General features: G+C 38.2%; 1 protein-coding gene across 1 annotated transcript in view; it reads right to left on the reverse strand.

The window, feature by feature from the left end:
* The window catches only part of ABCC4 (ATP binding cassette subfamily C member 4 (PEL blood group)), a 160,846-nt gene that overhangs the window by 62,276 nt on the left and 81,164 nt on the right, over window positions 1–17,406 (reverse strand). Inside the window, exons 18-19 of the mRNA XM_072135431.1 lie at window positions 17,275–17,375; window positions 14,349–14,495 (exon numbers count right to left, since the gene is read on the reverse strand). Of these exons, the coding sequence (XP_071991532.1) occupies window positions 14,349–14,495; window positions 17,275–17,375 (248 nt within the window). The remainder of the gene's footprint in view (window positions 1–14,348; window positions 14,496–17,274; window positions 17,376–17,406) is intronic.

Here is a 17,406-nt window from a genome sequence, read left to right on the forward strand (position 1 = left end):
GCTTCTAAGTAGAGAGGGAGACGGAGACTAGTAGAAGTAAATTCAGTTTATTAGTTCTGCTACACTTCACAGTTGTGCAGCAAAAAGACTTAAAAGTGCTAAAGGTGATCTAATAACTAACTTAAGAGCTGGCAGCATTCCCCCTTCCCAACCTACATAGACTGTAGGGGAAGATTTATCACTGCTTCTATGCAGTTTTCTGGCGTAGAAGCAGTGAAATAATTGCAAATTGTTGATCTGTGCAAGAGTTTGCAATTTAAATAGGGAATATATCAGCTCCATGCCATGTGGGTGTGGAGAGGGTGTACATCAGTGATTCTCAACGTTTCTAATGCTGTGACCCCAAACCATGTACAAGAATATAACTACTATAATACTGCCCCTTATGTACAAGAATATAACTACTATAATACTGCCCCCTATGTACCAGAATATAACTACGATAATACTAATCCCTATGTACAAGAATATAACTACTATAATACTGCCCCTATGTACCAGAATATAACTACGATAATACTAATCCCTATGTACAAGACTATAACTACTATAATACTGCCCCCTATGTACAAGAATATAACTACTATAATACTCCCCCCTGTGTACAGGAATATAACTACTATAATACTGCCCCCTATGTACAAGAATAGAACTATGATAATACTGCCCCCAATGTAAAACAATATAATTACTATAACACTCCCCCCCCCAGGTCTTATCTTCCACCTCACCTCACTCAGGTAGCCCCCCATGTCTGCTACCCCCTCCTCATACAAAACTCCCCCAGGTATTGTCCCCCTCCTTAAACAGAATCCCACCCCTGGTCTAGACCCCCCCCCTTCCACAACACAAAATTCTCTCCCAGAACCGCCCTCTCTTGACAAAACAAACAATTCCAAAACCTGACATCCCCCCCCCTCCTCCACAAAAAAAGAATCCCCTCCCCAGATCTTACCCGGGATCCCCACAGGTCTAGTCCTCCATCCTTGTCCCCCTCTTCACTGTCAGCAGCCCTGCTGTATGCGATTGAGAAGCCGGAGGATCATGTGATGATTACCTCATCACAGGTCCTTTAGCCAACATGCAGTAGGAGCTGTATTTCTGTATAGAAATACAGCTGTTATAGCGACCCCTGCAGCGAGACTTTCAATGATGTCATTCAAGGTCCCGCAGCAACTAGTGTGTGCATAGTGCACACTTGGTTTATCAAGTTTTTGCTGTGATTCACGGCAAAAACGCGATAAAATCGTGGCTCCGACTGTTTTATGTGACCCCTGTGTTTTGGGCGTTCAACCCTCAGGTTAAGAACCGCTGAGGGACGCTGCAGCCGGTGGAGGGGACGGGCATGCCTGAGTTCTTTGCGCAAAACTACACCAGGTCCACATAGTACATAGTATTTATTTTTACGCAAAACTACACAGGAGTGCCGCTGTATGATAAATCTCCCCCCATGTAAGGCTTTCTAATTTTTCATTATTATTATTATTATGGGTTCCCAGAATATCGATGTACCATAAACCTCAAGTCATACGAGGCAGCCAAATTTCGCAACTATCTTCTATATCATATTAGTAAGCCACACGCTCACAACACAAATGTCTATCCTATAACATTAAATAACTTAATCAGAATACACACTGTTCTTAGATTTCTCCACAAGTAATTAAATAACCACTGAATGCCAATTAATCACTGTTAAATACAAGACCTGTGAAAGACGTGCTATGTACACATCTAAGACTATTTAATGCTCAAATACTTTTCACTATCTAAGTTAAACAATGATTCATTAAACCTCCCTTGCTACACAATGGTGAGGCTAAACCAGAAGTGAATAACTCAAAAATCTTTTGTTCCTCAATAAAAGACATCAAACCACAGAGTATTATTCTTTCCATGCTTACGCTGTAAAATACTTTAATTGCGTGAACTGAAATGTGTTCAGGTGCTCCCTATCCATTTTTGCTCTTGCAGGTGTTTTCAGTCATTTGCAGTCAATTTGTTAAAATCTTTTGATCCATGTATGAAAATACTTGACATTGTACCACACCTGTGCTTTCTATACCTAATAAAGCCACGTCTTACTTTGTTCTGTTGTCCCTAGCATGTTGAGCATGTGATATACTTGTTTTTTTTGTTGTGGTTGGTTCCAGTGTGGACTAAGCCCATAATATGCAATGCTCATCTAAAATCAGGTTAGTCCTGCCAGGTGGATACCAGTATTAAAAAATGGCTAGAAGAGGGCAGATTCACACAGTTTTTTTTGCTATTTTGTTCCCTTCAAGAACAAGTTTTTTCGTCTATTTGCATTTCCGTTTTTCACTACTGTCCTAACACAAGAAGTAAGCTGTTTTTCTTTACAAAGCTATATGTAGGCTTGTTATATGCAAGACAAATTGTACTTTCTAGTGACATTTAATATTCTGTGCCATGTACTGAGAATCTGGAATAAAATGTGGTGGAATTGACAAAAAACAATTGCGCCATATTCTGATGGGCTTTACTTTTACAACTTTCAATGTGCCTTTGAAATGTGAGATCCGGAGTGTGTATTAGCGCCACATAGAGAGCATTTACACCAGCTATTTATGTTCCAAGAAAGAACTTGCTCAGTAATTAAAATGGCGGTTTTAATGTTAAATATTCTAAAACACTTTACGTGTTATAGGTTAAAAATACAAAGAAAAAAAAGAAATTAAAATGTCTTAACTTAAAGGGATTGCCCACTTTTCAATAAGTCTCTTCCATTAGGTCTGTGCATGCATATGTACCCATGTCTCTGCCTCTTATGAAGGCAGTAAAGGCACATGGGCAATTTGTGGTAAAAAAAAAAAATGGCCAACCCCTTTAAACATTAGTAAAAAAAAAATGATAGGATTGAGGGTGACTGAAACAAGGGAACTGCTGAAATCAGAAGACTGAAATTGTTTGAGTCTCATCCACAAGTCCTTCTGGGGTAACTACCATGAATAATGATATATTCTGAAAACAACAGGTAGCCCATGTAGCTCTAGTACCTCAAATACAAGTAGGAATAAAAGGCCAAAGAGCTGTAACAAGGGTTATTACTGCCACGATAACATACAAGAAGGCTTGGTAAACTAAACAGGTTTGATTTGGAAGCCTGAAGGCAAACACAGATGTGTAAATTCGAGTTCTTGACTAAACAAACAGATTTTATCACGTTGAAATGATAATCACTATAAATATAATGAACACTGAACACAAAAGATCACCTGAATACAAGTAGGACGTGATTCAATGCTCGCCAAATAACCCTAACACTAGCAGAAAATCTCAAGAGAAAGTAAAGGGAGAAAATACAAAAAGGAAGACAATGAATGTTTACATACAGAAACCCTCGGATTTGAAGTGCAAACTTAAGAAGTTATATGGTGTCTTACTGTCCGATACTATACACAGGATCCACAAAACTGCAACAAAATGATGAATCTTTTTCATTTAGTTGTGTACTGTGCATCCTCTATTACTCAGTCCTAGGTGTGCATAACTATCTAATTTTATGTCTCGTGAGAATCTTGAGGACATGCCCGGGTTAATATCCTGGAGCTTTAAATGCTAACCCTTTCCGGAGGATTTTGTAACACTGTGACAAGCAATGAAGCAAGTAAAGCTGGACGCAAATTGTCGAGTAGTGAAAATATAACCAGACAATGGTATATTGTCGCTCATCTGACCCAAAATCATGTGCCACAGCCTTTGGGATTTAACTTCACATTAGGTAAATTGTCTTGCGCATCTTACAACTCACATTTCTTGGAAGATACTCTTTTGAGCTCAGGAGGATGCAGTTACAGTCATCCTTTATGCAGGTCTGGCCTAGTGCCATGTCATTTTTATACGAACAATGCGCCGCTAACAAACTGATTGAACTCTAGAATCTCCCTTTTGTCTGCCATTTTCAAATTAATTACCTAAAAAGAGACACCAGAAAATACTTTGTTTAGCGAGCAGAAATTTCAGTGTGGCGGTTATTAAAGTTCCCAAGAGTTATTACTAAGCAGGGTATAACATGTGTGTCATCTGATGCTTTACCATTATGCATAATGTAATAAAAACTTTACCAACTTTCTAATATACTTTGTATTTTCAGTTCTTTACCATTTTCATGATCGCTGTATGGCATCTTTGAATTGGCATAGTCTACCTTATTACACGCTATTATATCCTACATTACTACTACACTATTGCGTGACCTTGAACAAATATCTTAAGATTTTCTACATAAGGTCTAAGTTGGACTTTATGCACCAAAGGAGACCTTCTAGGTTACAAAGCTTATATCTATCTTATGAAGGCCCTTTCATTAATTTGATCAACTCCAACCCAAGGCTTCATTTAATAAATGTGGAATTGCAGTCCAATTTTTGTTTCGAGTTGCCACCTATTATGGGCATTTGGTTTGCGTAGCCTATATGGTCTACTGCCTGAAGGGAGGTCCTGGCCATGAAAACTAAAGTAGGGTTTGAGCTGATGGAGCTGGTGAAAGGAAAACATTTATGTAGGAAGCGGCTTATATCCAACAATTATTGGTGGATTTGCTAATATTTATTTGAAATTTTAAAATATTTCAAATAATGCATCATGCTATTGAGACAATATATAGAGTTTTTGTACTTTTACTAAACGGGTCCTTGATTTATGTTGGAAGTTCTGACCTGAGAAAATTGCAGCATCAGGATTTATTCTCTATCTCTGAACCTAAACTTGTCCATTTCCTTTGACCAACAGTACAACAAAAATAAACAAGGAACTGAAGCAGAAAATCCATATGTGATGGTAAGCTAGGTTCAGTTAGAGTTTTCATTTGAGTATAAGGCTGATCATAAATGAAAAGACCTGCTCTCATCTGATATCTAATTTTATGGTCATTATAGATATATAGGGGATATATATTAGGTCCAGTGGCGTAGAAGCCCTAAAATAACTTATTGCTAGCACTTGCAATTATTTTCCCCTTTCCACCACCTGCACGCAAGGGGGGCGTGGAGGGGCATGAAGGTGGGGAGGTAGAGCAGGGGCGGGCGGGCCGGCCAGAGAGTGGGCATTTATTTCTATGCCAGACAAGCCCCCATAGTCTAAAAAATATCTGCAATAATGCAAATCACTATTACGATCACTTTCATGGAACTGCTCATTTTAGCAGTAGTAACATTTCTCATTGAGTATACATTTATTACATCTATGACCATTGTATTCAAATGATCATTTTTATTAAAGGTATTGGTAGGTATCTCTTGGAAACTATGAGGGGCAGTCATTAATAGTATTACAGGAATTAATATTCTAGCACAATGATTGTGCGGTAATTTTTGCTGGGATGTTAGTTTTTGCTGCAAGGGCTTAATGAATTGGCACAAGGCCGAAAAGGATATAAAATTAACTACAAATTCGTGAAGGTGAACGAGAACTTCATAGATATATTTGTGCACCAAAAGAAGTGTCGTGAACCCAGAAGCATCGAAAAAGTGTTGGGATTCCCAAGCTACACTCAAATTGTGACTATAGAAAACAAAAGGTGTGTCAGAAAAGAAACAAAATCATAAATGTAGTGCATAAGGCGCAGCAAGAAAAAACTGCCAATAATAAATGTCCCCCTGTGGGAGCAGGTTCATCCATACTTTTTGTGATAGTATTCCAAAGGACTATACTTTTTCAGCAATATTTTATAATATTTTAATCTCAATTGCCATTTAGTTTAAGTTACAATATAATGTCTACGTTATAGTTATCTTTCTGCAAACTTTCTCTTGTAGGACTTTGTCTTGTAAAACGCTCTCTTTGTTTGCTCTTTTTCAAAGAAAGTGTTGGATTCGCTGTATACTGCACATGATAACTGAAGCAAGCGTAGAAAACCTGAGGAATACGTTGCCCAAGTCCAAACAAGGTATTCCCCCTAGTGTCTATCCTTATATTTGCAAGTGTACACCATCAATTATTCAGTATGGTATAGATAATATATATAGTATATAAATAATAACAGTACAGGCGGTCCCCTACTTAAGGACACCCGACTTACAGACAACCCATAGTTACAGACGGACCCCTCTGCCCACTGTGACCTCTGGTGAAGCTCTCTGGATGCTTTAAAATAGTCCCAGATTGCAATAATCAGCTTAAAATTGTCTGCAATGAAGCTTTATTGATAATTCTTGGTCCTATTACAGCAAAAAAATGTGAGACTCCAATTGTCACTGGGGCAAAAAAAATTAATTGTCGGGAACTACAATGATAAAATATACAGTTTCGACTTACATACAAATTCAACTTAAGAACAAACCTACAGTCCCTATCTTGTATGTAACCCGGGGACTGCCTGTATAAGAAATATTGGGATTATTTTGATCAATGCAAATCTTCTTCATCTGTGATTTTTTGATGGAATTTGCCCAACACTGACATTCTGAAAAATTCAATTTTAAGAGTTAAAATTTTTCTGAACCCAAATTTTACACATAGTAATCCATCCATGTGATCATCACATAATTAAAAAGTTGATTTTGAATTAAATAGCAGCAACCACAAAGAAAAAAAATACAATATATTGCAGCTGTCACCAAGGTTATGCATGACAATAAATCACTACATTTTGTTCTCTCAAGCAAAAATCTATATTACATGCAGCGAACACAGAAGCCTGGCTGCAAACATGGAGAAACTGATGTATATGGAATTGGTCTGTAAGGTCGCCAGTGACTACAATATGCCACCACAACAATTATACACTTTCACAAAGTCAGACAAATGTTTCTTGGACGGCTGTTAGAATAAATTAGAATTTACACAATCTATTGCTGGAAAGTCATAAGATTGTGATAGCGCTGAATTGTAATCTGACATTTCTTGTTGAGAAGCAGCCGTGGAGGATTTTACATTAGCATGATGCAAAATAATCTTCATACAAGACATCTGAGCTCCGGCATCACTATGCAAAATGAAATGTAAACTATAATGACAGAAAGCCTCCCAGGGATAACATCTAAATGAAGGTGCTGGTTATTTCAGAAGAGGAGAACTCTCAAGTAGCCCAGTCATTGCAGGACAGTCCTAGCCGTTCAGGTACCATGGCCATGATTTTATGAATGATTTCTCTGTTTTAATCTAATATAATAAGCAATGTAATATAAAGTGTTTGTAAGGTCCTTATACGACAAATCCAGTTTCATCACCCGGCCTATAAAGGACCTCCGAATAAACATGCCAATAGTTATAAGAATATATATTCAGCCATGGCAGCTGGAATGTTTGAGAGCTCCTGACATGGGAGAATTTAATACTAAGTATAAATCCCATTGAGGAGCGATGAATCATCAGGGAGGTTTAAATTAGATTAACAGCTTGGAAGGAGCACAATACAGAAGGCGATTGCCTATGAGGAAATTATTTATTGCCCCTAGTGGCAGACGCTTGAACTTTAAGAGATTTTGGGCTAAGCTCTTTATCTAAGCCCTCATGACAGGAACCCAATATGAGTCAAATCATTTCCCTAAAAGGACCCAACTTCAAGACATGCAAACACAGAAAGACACTTCCAAACTTTACAGGACAGAACACTGACTGTAAACTAAGGAGAACAGGCAAATTTCACTATTCTCTCAAGCTGGCAGATTCTGTCCTACGGAAGATACAGAAACTGAAGGTTTTAACCCAAGCATCTTTAGTCTGGGGCCAAGAATAGTCACAAGCAGCAAAGCTGTAGGCACGTACAGATTTCAGGTTTCAGGTATAAAATTCAGGTTTAACCTCTTCAAAACCCCTTTTTTTACTTTGTAGACAGAGAATTCAGCAGAGAAATGTCCACACTAGATCTACAAAGAAACTTTCCGCTAACTGAGCAGTCTCTAAATTCTTATAGATACGTTGCAGTGCAAAACCAAATGTGGGCGATACATTGATATCATTTATTTCAGTAACTTGCTTCCTCCCCTTCCCCCATCAGTATATATATATATATATATTATATATATTATATATATATATATATATATGTATTAGCTTTGGAAAGGATGTGGAAACATGGTAATAAAAGTACCTTAATCTTGTGATAAGAATCTAGGAGTGGTCCATTTTTTTGCTATTGTTTATTGGATGAAGTGTCTGGGCTCTGGGACTTTGCACCCAAGTATTATATCATTTTCACATGTGCTAATTCATTTTTTTTTCATATATGATGCATGTAAATATATACATACATACACACACAAAAATAAAATTCAATAAAGAAAACAGCAATGCATTGGTGAATTTTGATGAAAAGACAATTGAGAACCTGAAAGCTTGTAACGTATTTTTCACTTTATATCCTCTGGCAATATTGTGCGTCTCAGATAAAGGAGTCAATTATAGGATCAGGGCAAAATCACAACGAAAAGAGAACTGTAATGATGATTTGTGAAAAAGACAAGAAAGAAAATATTTGGATCTTTTGCAGCACCTCAAGCTACAAGACAGTGTTCTCCCCAGGCACGGATCACTCAGTATGTGTACCATACATGCAATACTTATACTGGTATTATGTCTTCAAAGTAGTTATTAAATACTGATGTGTCAAAGCGCGGGCGAGGAAACTTGGCTTTTCAAAAGAAGTGTGCATTAATAATATAAAACTAGTTATGCAAACAGTCAAACATTACAAAACTTTATCAAATTATGCCGAGGGGTTGGTTCTATGGAAACAAAGGAAAACTCATTGACTACTACTGCATTTTTTAAATAAATTCTGAAATGAATCATTCATACATAAGAATAACCCAGGCCTCATTCGTACGTTACAGGATCACAGTCATGCAGGAACGTTTAGCTTACCAACTACTACATATAATGTGACTTCCTAATGCGGCAGGCACTTTCAATAGACAGCATAAGCAATTTTAGATTTATGTTCTGTACATTAATACCCTCGTAATAATTAGTTGATTCTTCATAAAGCAGGCTATTTGTGCACACCAGACCAAAAGTAATACTGAAATGAGATTATCACTATTACCATAGTTTCATACAATCCATCAACAGAAAGAAAGCAATGCCATATCTGTGGATTGATAGTATATACACAAATAATAAATAGTAATCATAATAATAAATAAATCACAATAAAAAAAATACAATATACAGAATATATAAAACATGATACTCAATGCACTGGCTTGCAGTCGAGCTTACATGTTTGACAGTGTCTGCCACCTCTCTTATGAAAAGTTGTATAAACTGAGATCAGAGTAAAAGAAAAATATAATAAAACATTGTTCCATTTTAAGGTGAGGGGTACATTGTGTTTTTCCTTCTTTAATGACATTGATGCAAATGGATTGCAATTTTATCTTGCAAAAAAAAAAAAAAAAAAAATTCTGTATTGCAAATGACAGCACTCATTAGTACAAACTAAATATCTCAATGAGTGAATCTGAAGATTCATCTAAGCCCTGGCAGAGAAATGCACAGAGTCCTCCTCAATAACAACAACATAAAACCACAGGAAGACTTCCACACTTAAAAGATCATCTATTTCTCTAATCAGGCCAACGTCTATGATGAATGTGACAAAGTGACACAAATGTAAAAGATGCATTAGGTTATCCTAGCAGATAATACAAGCAAACAAAACAATCTAACGTAGTGTTGACTCTACTAAAGTAATCCATTTGTAAAAAGGTTAGCAGCCATAACACAATGGTTTATCTACTGTTGGGCCACTGGAAAGCTATTGAAATGTAACAAGGGCTTTTATGATTCTACGAGGTGCAAATGAACAACTCCCTCTAAAATATCATTTAATATCACACCCTGATAAGGACTGGAATACACAGCACCGCTTATGTAGGAAAACATTAGGATGTTTGTCAAACATGCTAAGTCATACAGCCTTCCTTTGACACACCTACCCGAGTTATTAGCTGTTCCATTCAAACACCCAAAAATAATATTTAGGGTGTTATTATGTGGCTGCACCAAATAAAGGAGACTGATGCAACCTTTTGTCTTGGAATACTTCAGTCACTTGCAATTATAACATAAGCCGGCTCAGGTCAGAGAGAATGTCTGCGGTGATACAACCACACAATACCCTGCCAAAGTTAGCAGGGGGAATGCACAATGTATGTTCTCGTATAATCGGAGCGTAAGGAAGTGAGAAGTAATCAGCACTAAAGGAAGTAATAATAAAAGCAGCAATAAAACCAGGAAAGACAAAAGAATACATAAAAAGAAACAAAGAAATACAAATACAATAACTGCATTATGAACAATCAAGAAAAAAACAAGTAAAATCTGCAGTAGGACGGTGAAGTCATACAGTAACTTATACCAACTGAAAATGATGAGAACTATAATAATAGTGGTAAATGTCAGATCAACACATTAAAGCCAACTACAAAGGGAAAAACCTCCAAAGTAGATTAACGCCATTAAACTCTGTGTGTCAGAAGTATTAACTACATAAGCTGAAACTTAATGCAGTGTTATTACTCTATAATTACCCTGAGCCAAAACAACCACAACTCTTCTATAAACTAACCCATTACTGAAACACAAGCAGCACCGACTCCATCCAGCAACATGTGCATAAAAATATAATTTATTACTACTGAGTGTAAAGTTTGTTTCCCAGCGTTGATGTGCACAGGATCATGAAAAATAGAAGTCACGCTTCTTAAAAGATGTGGTCAGACACTCAGTGCCACGTTAACTGAACTATGCTGCCCTCTTGTGTCCAAAGGAGAGCAAAACAAGGGACGTTATTGAAAAACAATCCTTGAAAAGTTGGATTTAACTTTGTCATTAAAACAAATACATTGTTCTAGTAGCAGTTGATAAGTAAAGGCCAACATAATATTGTTTTTTTGAGAATTACATAAACAGCCCAGCAACTAACATTCATTTTCCGAAGCATGCATAAAATAGCATGAAGGTTAAGGTCTATTACCAACCCCAGGGAATAAAATCTCCAATCTTCCAAACCTCATTGAGATCGAAATGGTCTTGTGCTTCATATAGATGATAGCAGCAGTGAAGTGAAGTGGACGATGGCTTGTGCTTGGGGTTCTTAATTCCCACCAGGTAGATTCTGACCCAGTTATCGGCCTTTGCAATGCACCTAATTTTGGCTGGTTCCACTGTGTGTTTGCCAGACCCATGTGTCCCCAGCCAAAGGGAATATTTTTATGTCTTGTCTTTTATTTTAAAACAGAAAAAGATGTTCAAAATTGTTTACTAAAAGGGCCCATTTAACAAAACTAATATACCATGTATATACTCAAGTATAAGCAGACCAGAAGCTAGTCAGCCCCCAAAATCAGATAGCAGCCCCCCCCCCCCCGATATCATTCAGTCAGTGCTTTTATCATATCATCGAGTTACCGCCCACCCATATCACACAGTTAGCCCCCCATATTTCCCCCTCTATCCACCTAGGGGCTGGAGGACCTAAATGATGTCATTTAAGATACTGCAGGGAAAAGCAATGTGCGTAATACACACTTATCACTGCTGTGATTTATACCTGCCTAGTGATAGAGGGAAAAAAGGCTTATTTTCCAAAAGCATTCCTACTATCCCACTCTCTGTTCCACCCCCAAACACAGTATAATATCGATCTTAAAGAGAACCTGTCACCAGGGACCTCATTTTCACAAGACAGGTTACAGAAGCCCATTACAGCTACATTGCACATATGGCTTTCTTCTTTCTCTAAGCATTTGCATTACAATATAATTGTGTGTTATAACTTACGGAATCCTCTGTGTAGTCCCAGGGGTTGGGCTTTGGTTTGGATGCATTTAAAAAAAAAACAACATGTGACTTCTCTGTGACTGCTGAGCTCATGCTCCTCTACAGCTCCTCCCTCCTGCTCCTTCACAGAGCTGACAACAGTGGGAGAGGGAGGAGCTGTACAGGAGCACAAAGGTGGGGGCTTGGAGCTGAGGAGTGAATAGCACAGGCAAGTCACATGTTTTTTGAAATGCATTCAAACCAAAGCCAAATCCCTAGGACTACACAGAGGATTCTGTCAGGATGCAAGGTAAGTTATAACACACAATTATATTGTAATGCAGATGCTTAGAGAAAGAAGAAAGGCATATTTGCAATGCAGCTGTAATGGGCTTTTGCAACCTGTCTTTAGTGAAAATGAGGTCCCATGTGACCTAAATGGCCCTAAATAATAAAATTCCCCTTCCTGTGGCTCACCCCCTAAGGATCCATAGGATAATGTAACTAATGCAATTCAGCAACATATATCACCCCCTCCCCTTTAATTTTATCCATGCTTTACATGTTCCCCCACCTTTTTATCTCACACACACATTATATATATATATATTTTTTTTTTTACTTTCAGTACTCCTACCTGTCCTCTGTTCCCTTCATATTATGGCCTCCTGTCCTCCCTCATATTGTGGCTTCTGTCCTCCATCCTCCCTCATATTGTGGCCTCCCTCCTCCATCCACCTCATATTGTGGCCTTCTTTCCTCCATCCTCCTTCATTATGTGGCCTCCCTCCTCCATCATATTGTGGCCTCCCTCCTCCATCATACAGGAATCACACCCCATGTTCCTAATATTATCTGAACAACAAGCAAGTACAATAAGCAATTGTCATAACCAGATGAACTTTGGACAGAGGTTTCGCAAACACTTTATCTCTAAATCGATTGACCTTTTAAGCCAATTGGTACCAATCGGTCATGGACTGTAATCAGCCGAACCTTCTTACAACCCAGCCAAATACTATAGTGCCTCAAGTTCCTTTCTAGTGTTCCTTTCTACTTGTATGTTAATGCTAATGTACCTAAATGTCATTTCATGCTCAGACCGCTTGTTCAAAGTAATTTCTCTTGTGGGATTGATAAAGTTGTATTGTATATTGTGGCCTCCCTCCATTAGCCTCCCTCAAATAGAAACATGAAATCCCTCATAACAGTGGTTTTCATCATGGCTATCAGAAATGGGGACAATAAAAGGATATGGACTATACTAAAGTAAATGTGAGCACTGCAGAGTCGTCAACAAAGGATTATAAAACTTGTGTAAAGTTATAAAAATTGGCCAAAACACCTAATAATTTTGGTGTATGACATTTACGTCGCTTTGCTGCCACAATTAGATCAATTTTGCTGGGTAAATCTTCAGTCTGTGTCATCCTCTGAGAAGAACAACCAAAGTCTGGATTCGCTACTCTTTATGTTCCTACAAAGAAAACTGAACAAGCTAAGGCAAGAAGTGTTCCAGGCTAAATAAGATGTCTATTTTTAGACTGTTCTTCCCTAAAGGGATTCAGGTGAGTGGAGGAAAATCATACAGCCAGGTATGCTGAGCAAAGAAAGAAAGAAATGACAGAGGTCAGAGGTGGGAAAACTATTTTTGATATTCACTTCTGTTGACACTTTATAACACAAAAGCTAGCACGTAGTATAAACAATGCAGATAAAAGCTATGTGTACAGGGCATACATCTAGTAACAAAGACGGAAAATGAGATTAATAACTTGTCACTTTATAGAAAGGTCCAGGGAAGCAAATGTCAACCAGCATTCTTATAGAAAAACATATAGCATTTTATAAAGTTACATATAGCCTGCAAGGTATCAGTCTTCCTAGACTTCTCCACATGTCTTTTGCACTGGTAAGATGTCACATTTGTATGCTCACGGTCTATAATCAGGGCAACCAGTTAATAGCTAATAATAGGTTTCAGAGGAAAATTAGAAATTGTGTATACTCCCCTTGATGATGTCTAAGGAAATGTACAAACATAATGTTATATGTGATCACAAGGGATTTACTTTCCACCATTTTTGCGGGTTTCCAGCTCAGATTCTATAGGGCAGAGCTGAGATCTGCAACTATACTACAGCTATGGGGACTATAGGGAGCCTGAGGTTAGATGGTTAGATTACGGTTTGCATATTTAATCAACAAGTTGTTAACATTTCACAATTGAGATCACAGAGATCATGCACCCCATTTCTCATATCTGGACTGCTCTGCTGTGCCCTCCCCCCACTATTTACATATTTACACTTTCCCACTTTTTGTTACATATTTACATGTGTACAAGAAACTTATTAAATTTGTCCCACTGCTGTATGTCTTTACTCTGATTTATGATTATTATATTTTGTATTCATAAATATGGTTAATACTATATCTCGTCATATTTTTAAGTAGGATTATTTGGGTAATTGACCTGCATTAAAAGGACTCAGCATGACGCTTCTAATCTATTCAATCTACTAAATCTACTGTTTAACATTAAGCTTTTCTTATGCTTTATATTTTACAGATTTATTCCCAGAACAAAACTAGAATAAAGTAATTGCACATAAACTTACCAATTGGGTTCCTGTCAAAAAACAACACTGGTGCTTTCAAGAGTGACTGGAACATTTGGTTGTGCAATGCCTGGGCAGCGGAGACAAGGACATGAAACACCAGCAAACTCCGAAGAAAACCAAACACGATATTAGCCAGTGTCAGACCTGATACATCAAGAGGAGGAAACACAGTTGTCATTGAAAATTTTACTTTCTGAACATGCCATACAACACATTAAGGCCTGATGTACACCAACATGCGTACAGTATTTTGCGGGCCACAAGCAATGGGCAGTCTGTTGATTGTGGTCCTTCTGAAATCGTTAGGTAAAAGCCTGCTGTCCTCCACAGCACATGCCAGGGCTGCTAAAAACATGCAGGAATAGGACCTGTCCCATCTTTTGTGGTTTGGGAAGCGGCACGTTCACACTGTGGTGATGCAGGGGATTATACCTCATTGGGAACAAGCTTAAGCCCAAAACACACCGTCGTGGGCATGAGGCCTAAAACAATTATATCACTTTTAACATAAAGTCGGATCTCTAGTAAGGAGCTACCACACAGTTAAGATGAACTTTGTGAGATCTCAAAATAGTGTTAGAATCAAAAGGCAAACAAAAAATGCAAGTCATTTTCCCAATCTATGTTCCCCCTGCTGTGTGTGGTCCCGGTGTCACTTTCTGTTGCTGTCTGATTGATTTATTATGTTAAACCACAATGACTTGATTTGGTGGGGAGCTGGTAGTTGGACAATAGATGTGATATTACTTTGCTTATCCCAATAATGCTTTAAAAACTTCCCAATATCTAAAAACCTAATCTAAAATTAAAAAAAATAAGCTGCCATGTAAACTTATCCTGTACTCTATGAAGTCATGTAATAAATTCTGCTTTCTACTAAAGGGGTTTTACCACAAACTAAAGTTAGGCCCTATCCACAGCCGCGCATGACCGTTCTGCGACATTAATCTCTGTGGAGCTGACGGAAATTGCCGAGCACCACGCTCACTGTTCTCCGTCAGCTCCATAGAGATTAATGGAGCAGAACCATCATGCATGGCCGTCTGCTCCATTAGTCTGACAGAGCAGCGAGGGGTCCAATGGACCACCCCAAAACAGTGCCGCACCAAACAGGTTTTGCCTGGTATTGCAGCTCCACTTGATGCACTTCAACACAACTGAGCTGCAATAACAAATACAAAACAAGTACAGATACAGGACAAGGATATCAGCTGCGGAAGTGCTCTTTGGTATATATGGCATACGTGTTACTCTTTCTCCTGCGTTCCTCTCTGTTGTGGGGCTGCTTTGCACCAATGGCATAAAGACAATGGAAGCAAAAGTAGAGATTGGAGGGGCAGCATTGTTTTAGTCTGGAGTCTGTTTGATTATTTCTGGTCTACTTATTTCTCTGGTGTTTGTATTAGTTATTAGTCTTGGGTGGTAGTTTGTGTTGTACTGTAGTAGTTGTAATTTGTTGGGTATTGCACTGTGGTATTAATTTTGAACTGGGGTTATATATTTGCACTGTTGTTGGTGTTATCATCGTGTGCTGCCGTCTATCAAACGATGGCAAAACAAATTGCAGACTGATTGATTGGTTAGTTTGGATTTGGCAGCCATTTGAGTAAGAAGCGTTTCGTGATTTTCGTTAAGATGGAAAAAGAGCAGAGAGTTTTTGTTTTTGGATGGAAAAAAATGTGAGGAGATAAAAGCAAAGTTGGATGCTGTTTATGGGGACACTTTGCCATCTATGACCATATTTAGATATTGGTTCAACCAATTTAAACGTGGGCGAACATCCATTTTTGATGAGGAGTGACCAGGACGCCCGGCGGACGTGGTTACCGAGGAAATCATTCAAAAAGTCCACGACCTGATACCCGCAGATCGACAAACGAAAGTGTGCGAAGTAGCATAGGCCGTAGGTGTGTCGACCAGGACGGATATTAATATTTTACATTATAAGCTGGCGTTGAAAAGTTTCTCACGGTGGACAACAAGCGGATGCGGCTGCTAACTTCGAAGCAGTGTTTGGAGCAATGTAGGCGAGTTTTTGAAGGAGTTGTTTCATCGAGTTGTCACCGCTGATGAAACATGGATTCATCATTACACACCAGAAACTAAGCAACAATCAAAACAATGGATTTCTCCCGGTGAATCTGCTCCAAAGAAGGAGAGGACGGTCCCATCGGCCGGAAAGGTCAGGGAAGCGATTTTTGGGGGGGATGTGAATGGTGTCATCCTCATGGATTTTTTTTAGAAAAAAAAAGAACGATCACTGGACATTACTACTGCGAGTTATTGGACCACTTCAACAAAAAATTGAAGGAGACACGACCGGAGACACATTTGGTGAAAAAGAAGGTGCTGTTTCAACACGATAATGGTTTCTTAATGGTGTCTTAATTTCTAACAAGGGTACTTATTGAACCGCCCTCATATATCTCTATTTTCTATACACAGAACCACAAACCTCATGATTTAAAAGAGGAGATACTCATCTTTAATATGTTATTAGAACCCCGCTATAGAGCCCAAAATAGTGGCTTCTAAAGTGACACCACATGTCTCTCTGCTGACTCATCTCAGGCAAAAAGACATTTAACATAAAAAAGGGAATACTAGAAAGGATATTTCATTCCCTTACAGAGGGTGCTGCTACTTTAGTGGTGTAAATACTGGTGACATGTTCCCTTTAAGGGGTATTTCTTAGACTATTGGCATCAGTTATCTCAACTTTTCTAAGGTGACTGAGCCTCATCTAGGCATTATCTTTTAATTATTTACACTATAATAGAAAAACCCTATTAATCCACTAGAACTCCAGTAAGGAAGATGAAAAAAAGCCTTTTTACTGATCCAATATTCCTGAATTTATGACCAAAACATACTTAAATATCATCAAAATAATTAACTGCAGAGTTATTGAAATGGAAATTACCGGCATAGACTCCCAGATATAAGTTAAGATCAAGCTGATCTGGTTCTGTATCACTGCTATTGGTCCCAGTAGTAATATTCAGCTTTTCCTGTTCCGTAGCCCTAATAGATAAATCAGATGTTTCAAGAATAC

Source organism: Engystomops pustulosus, chromosome 2 (assembly GCF_040894005.1).
Source record: "Engystomops pustulosus chromosome 2, aEngPut4.maternal, whole genome shotgun sequence".
Lineage (NCBI taxonomy): Eukaryota > Metazoa > Chordata > Amphibia > Anura > Leptodactylidae > Engystomops > Engystomops pustulosus.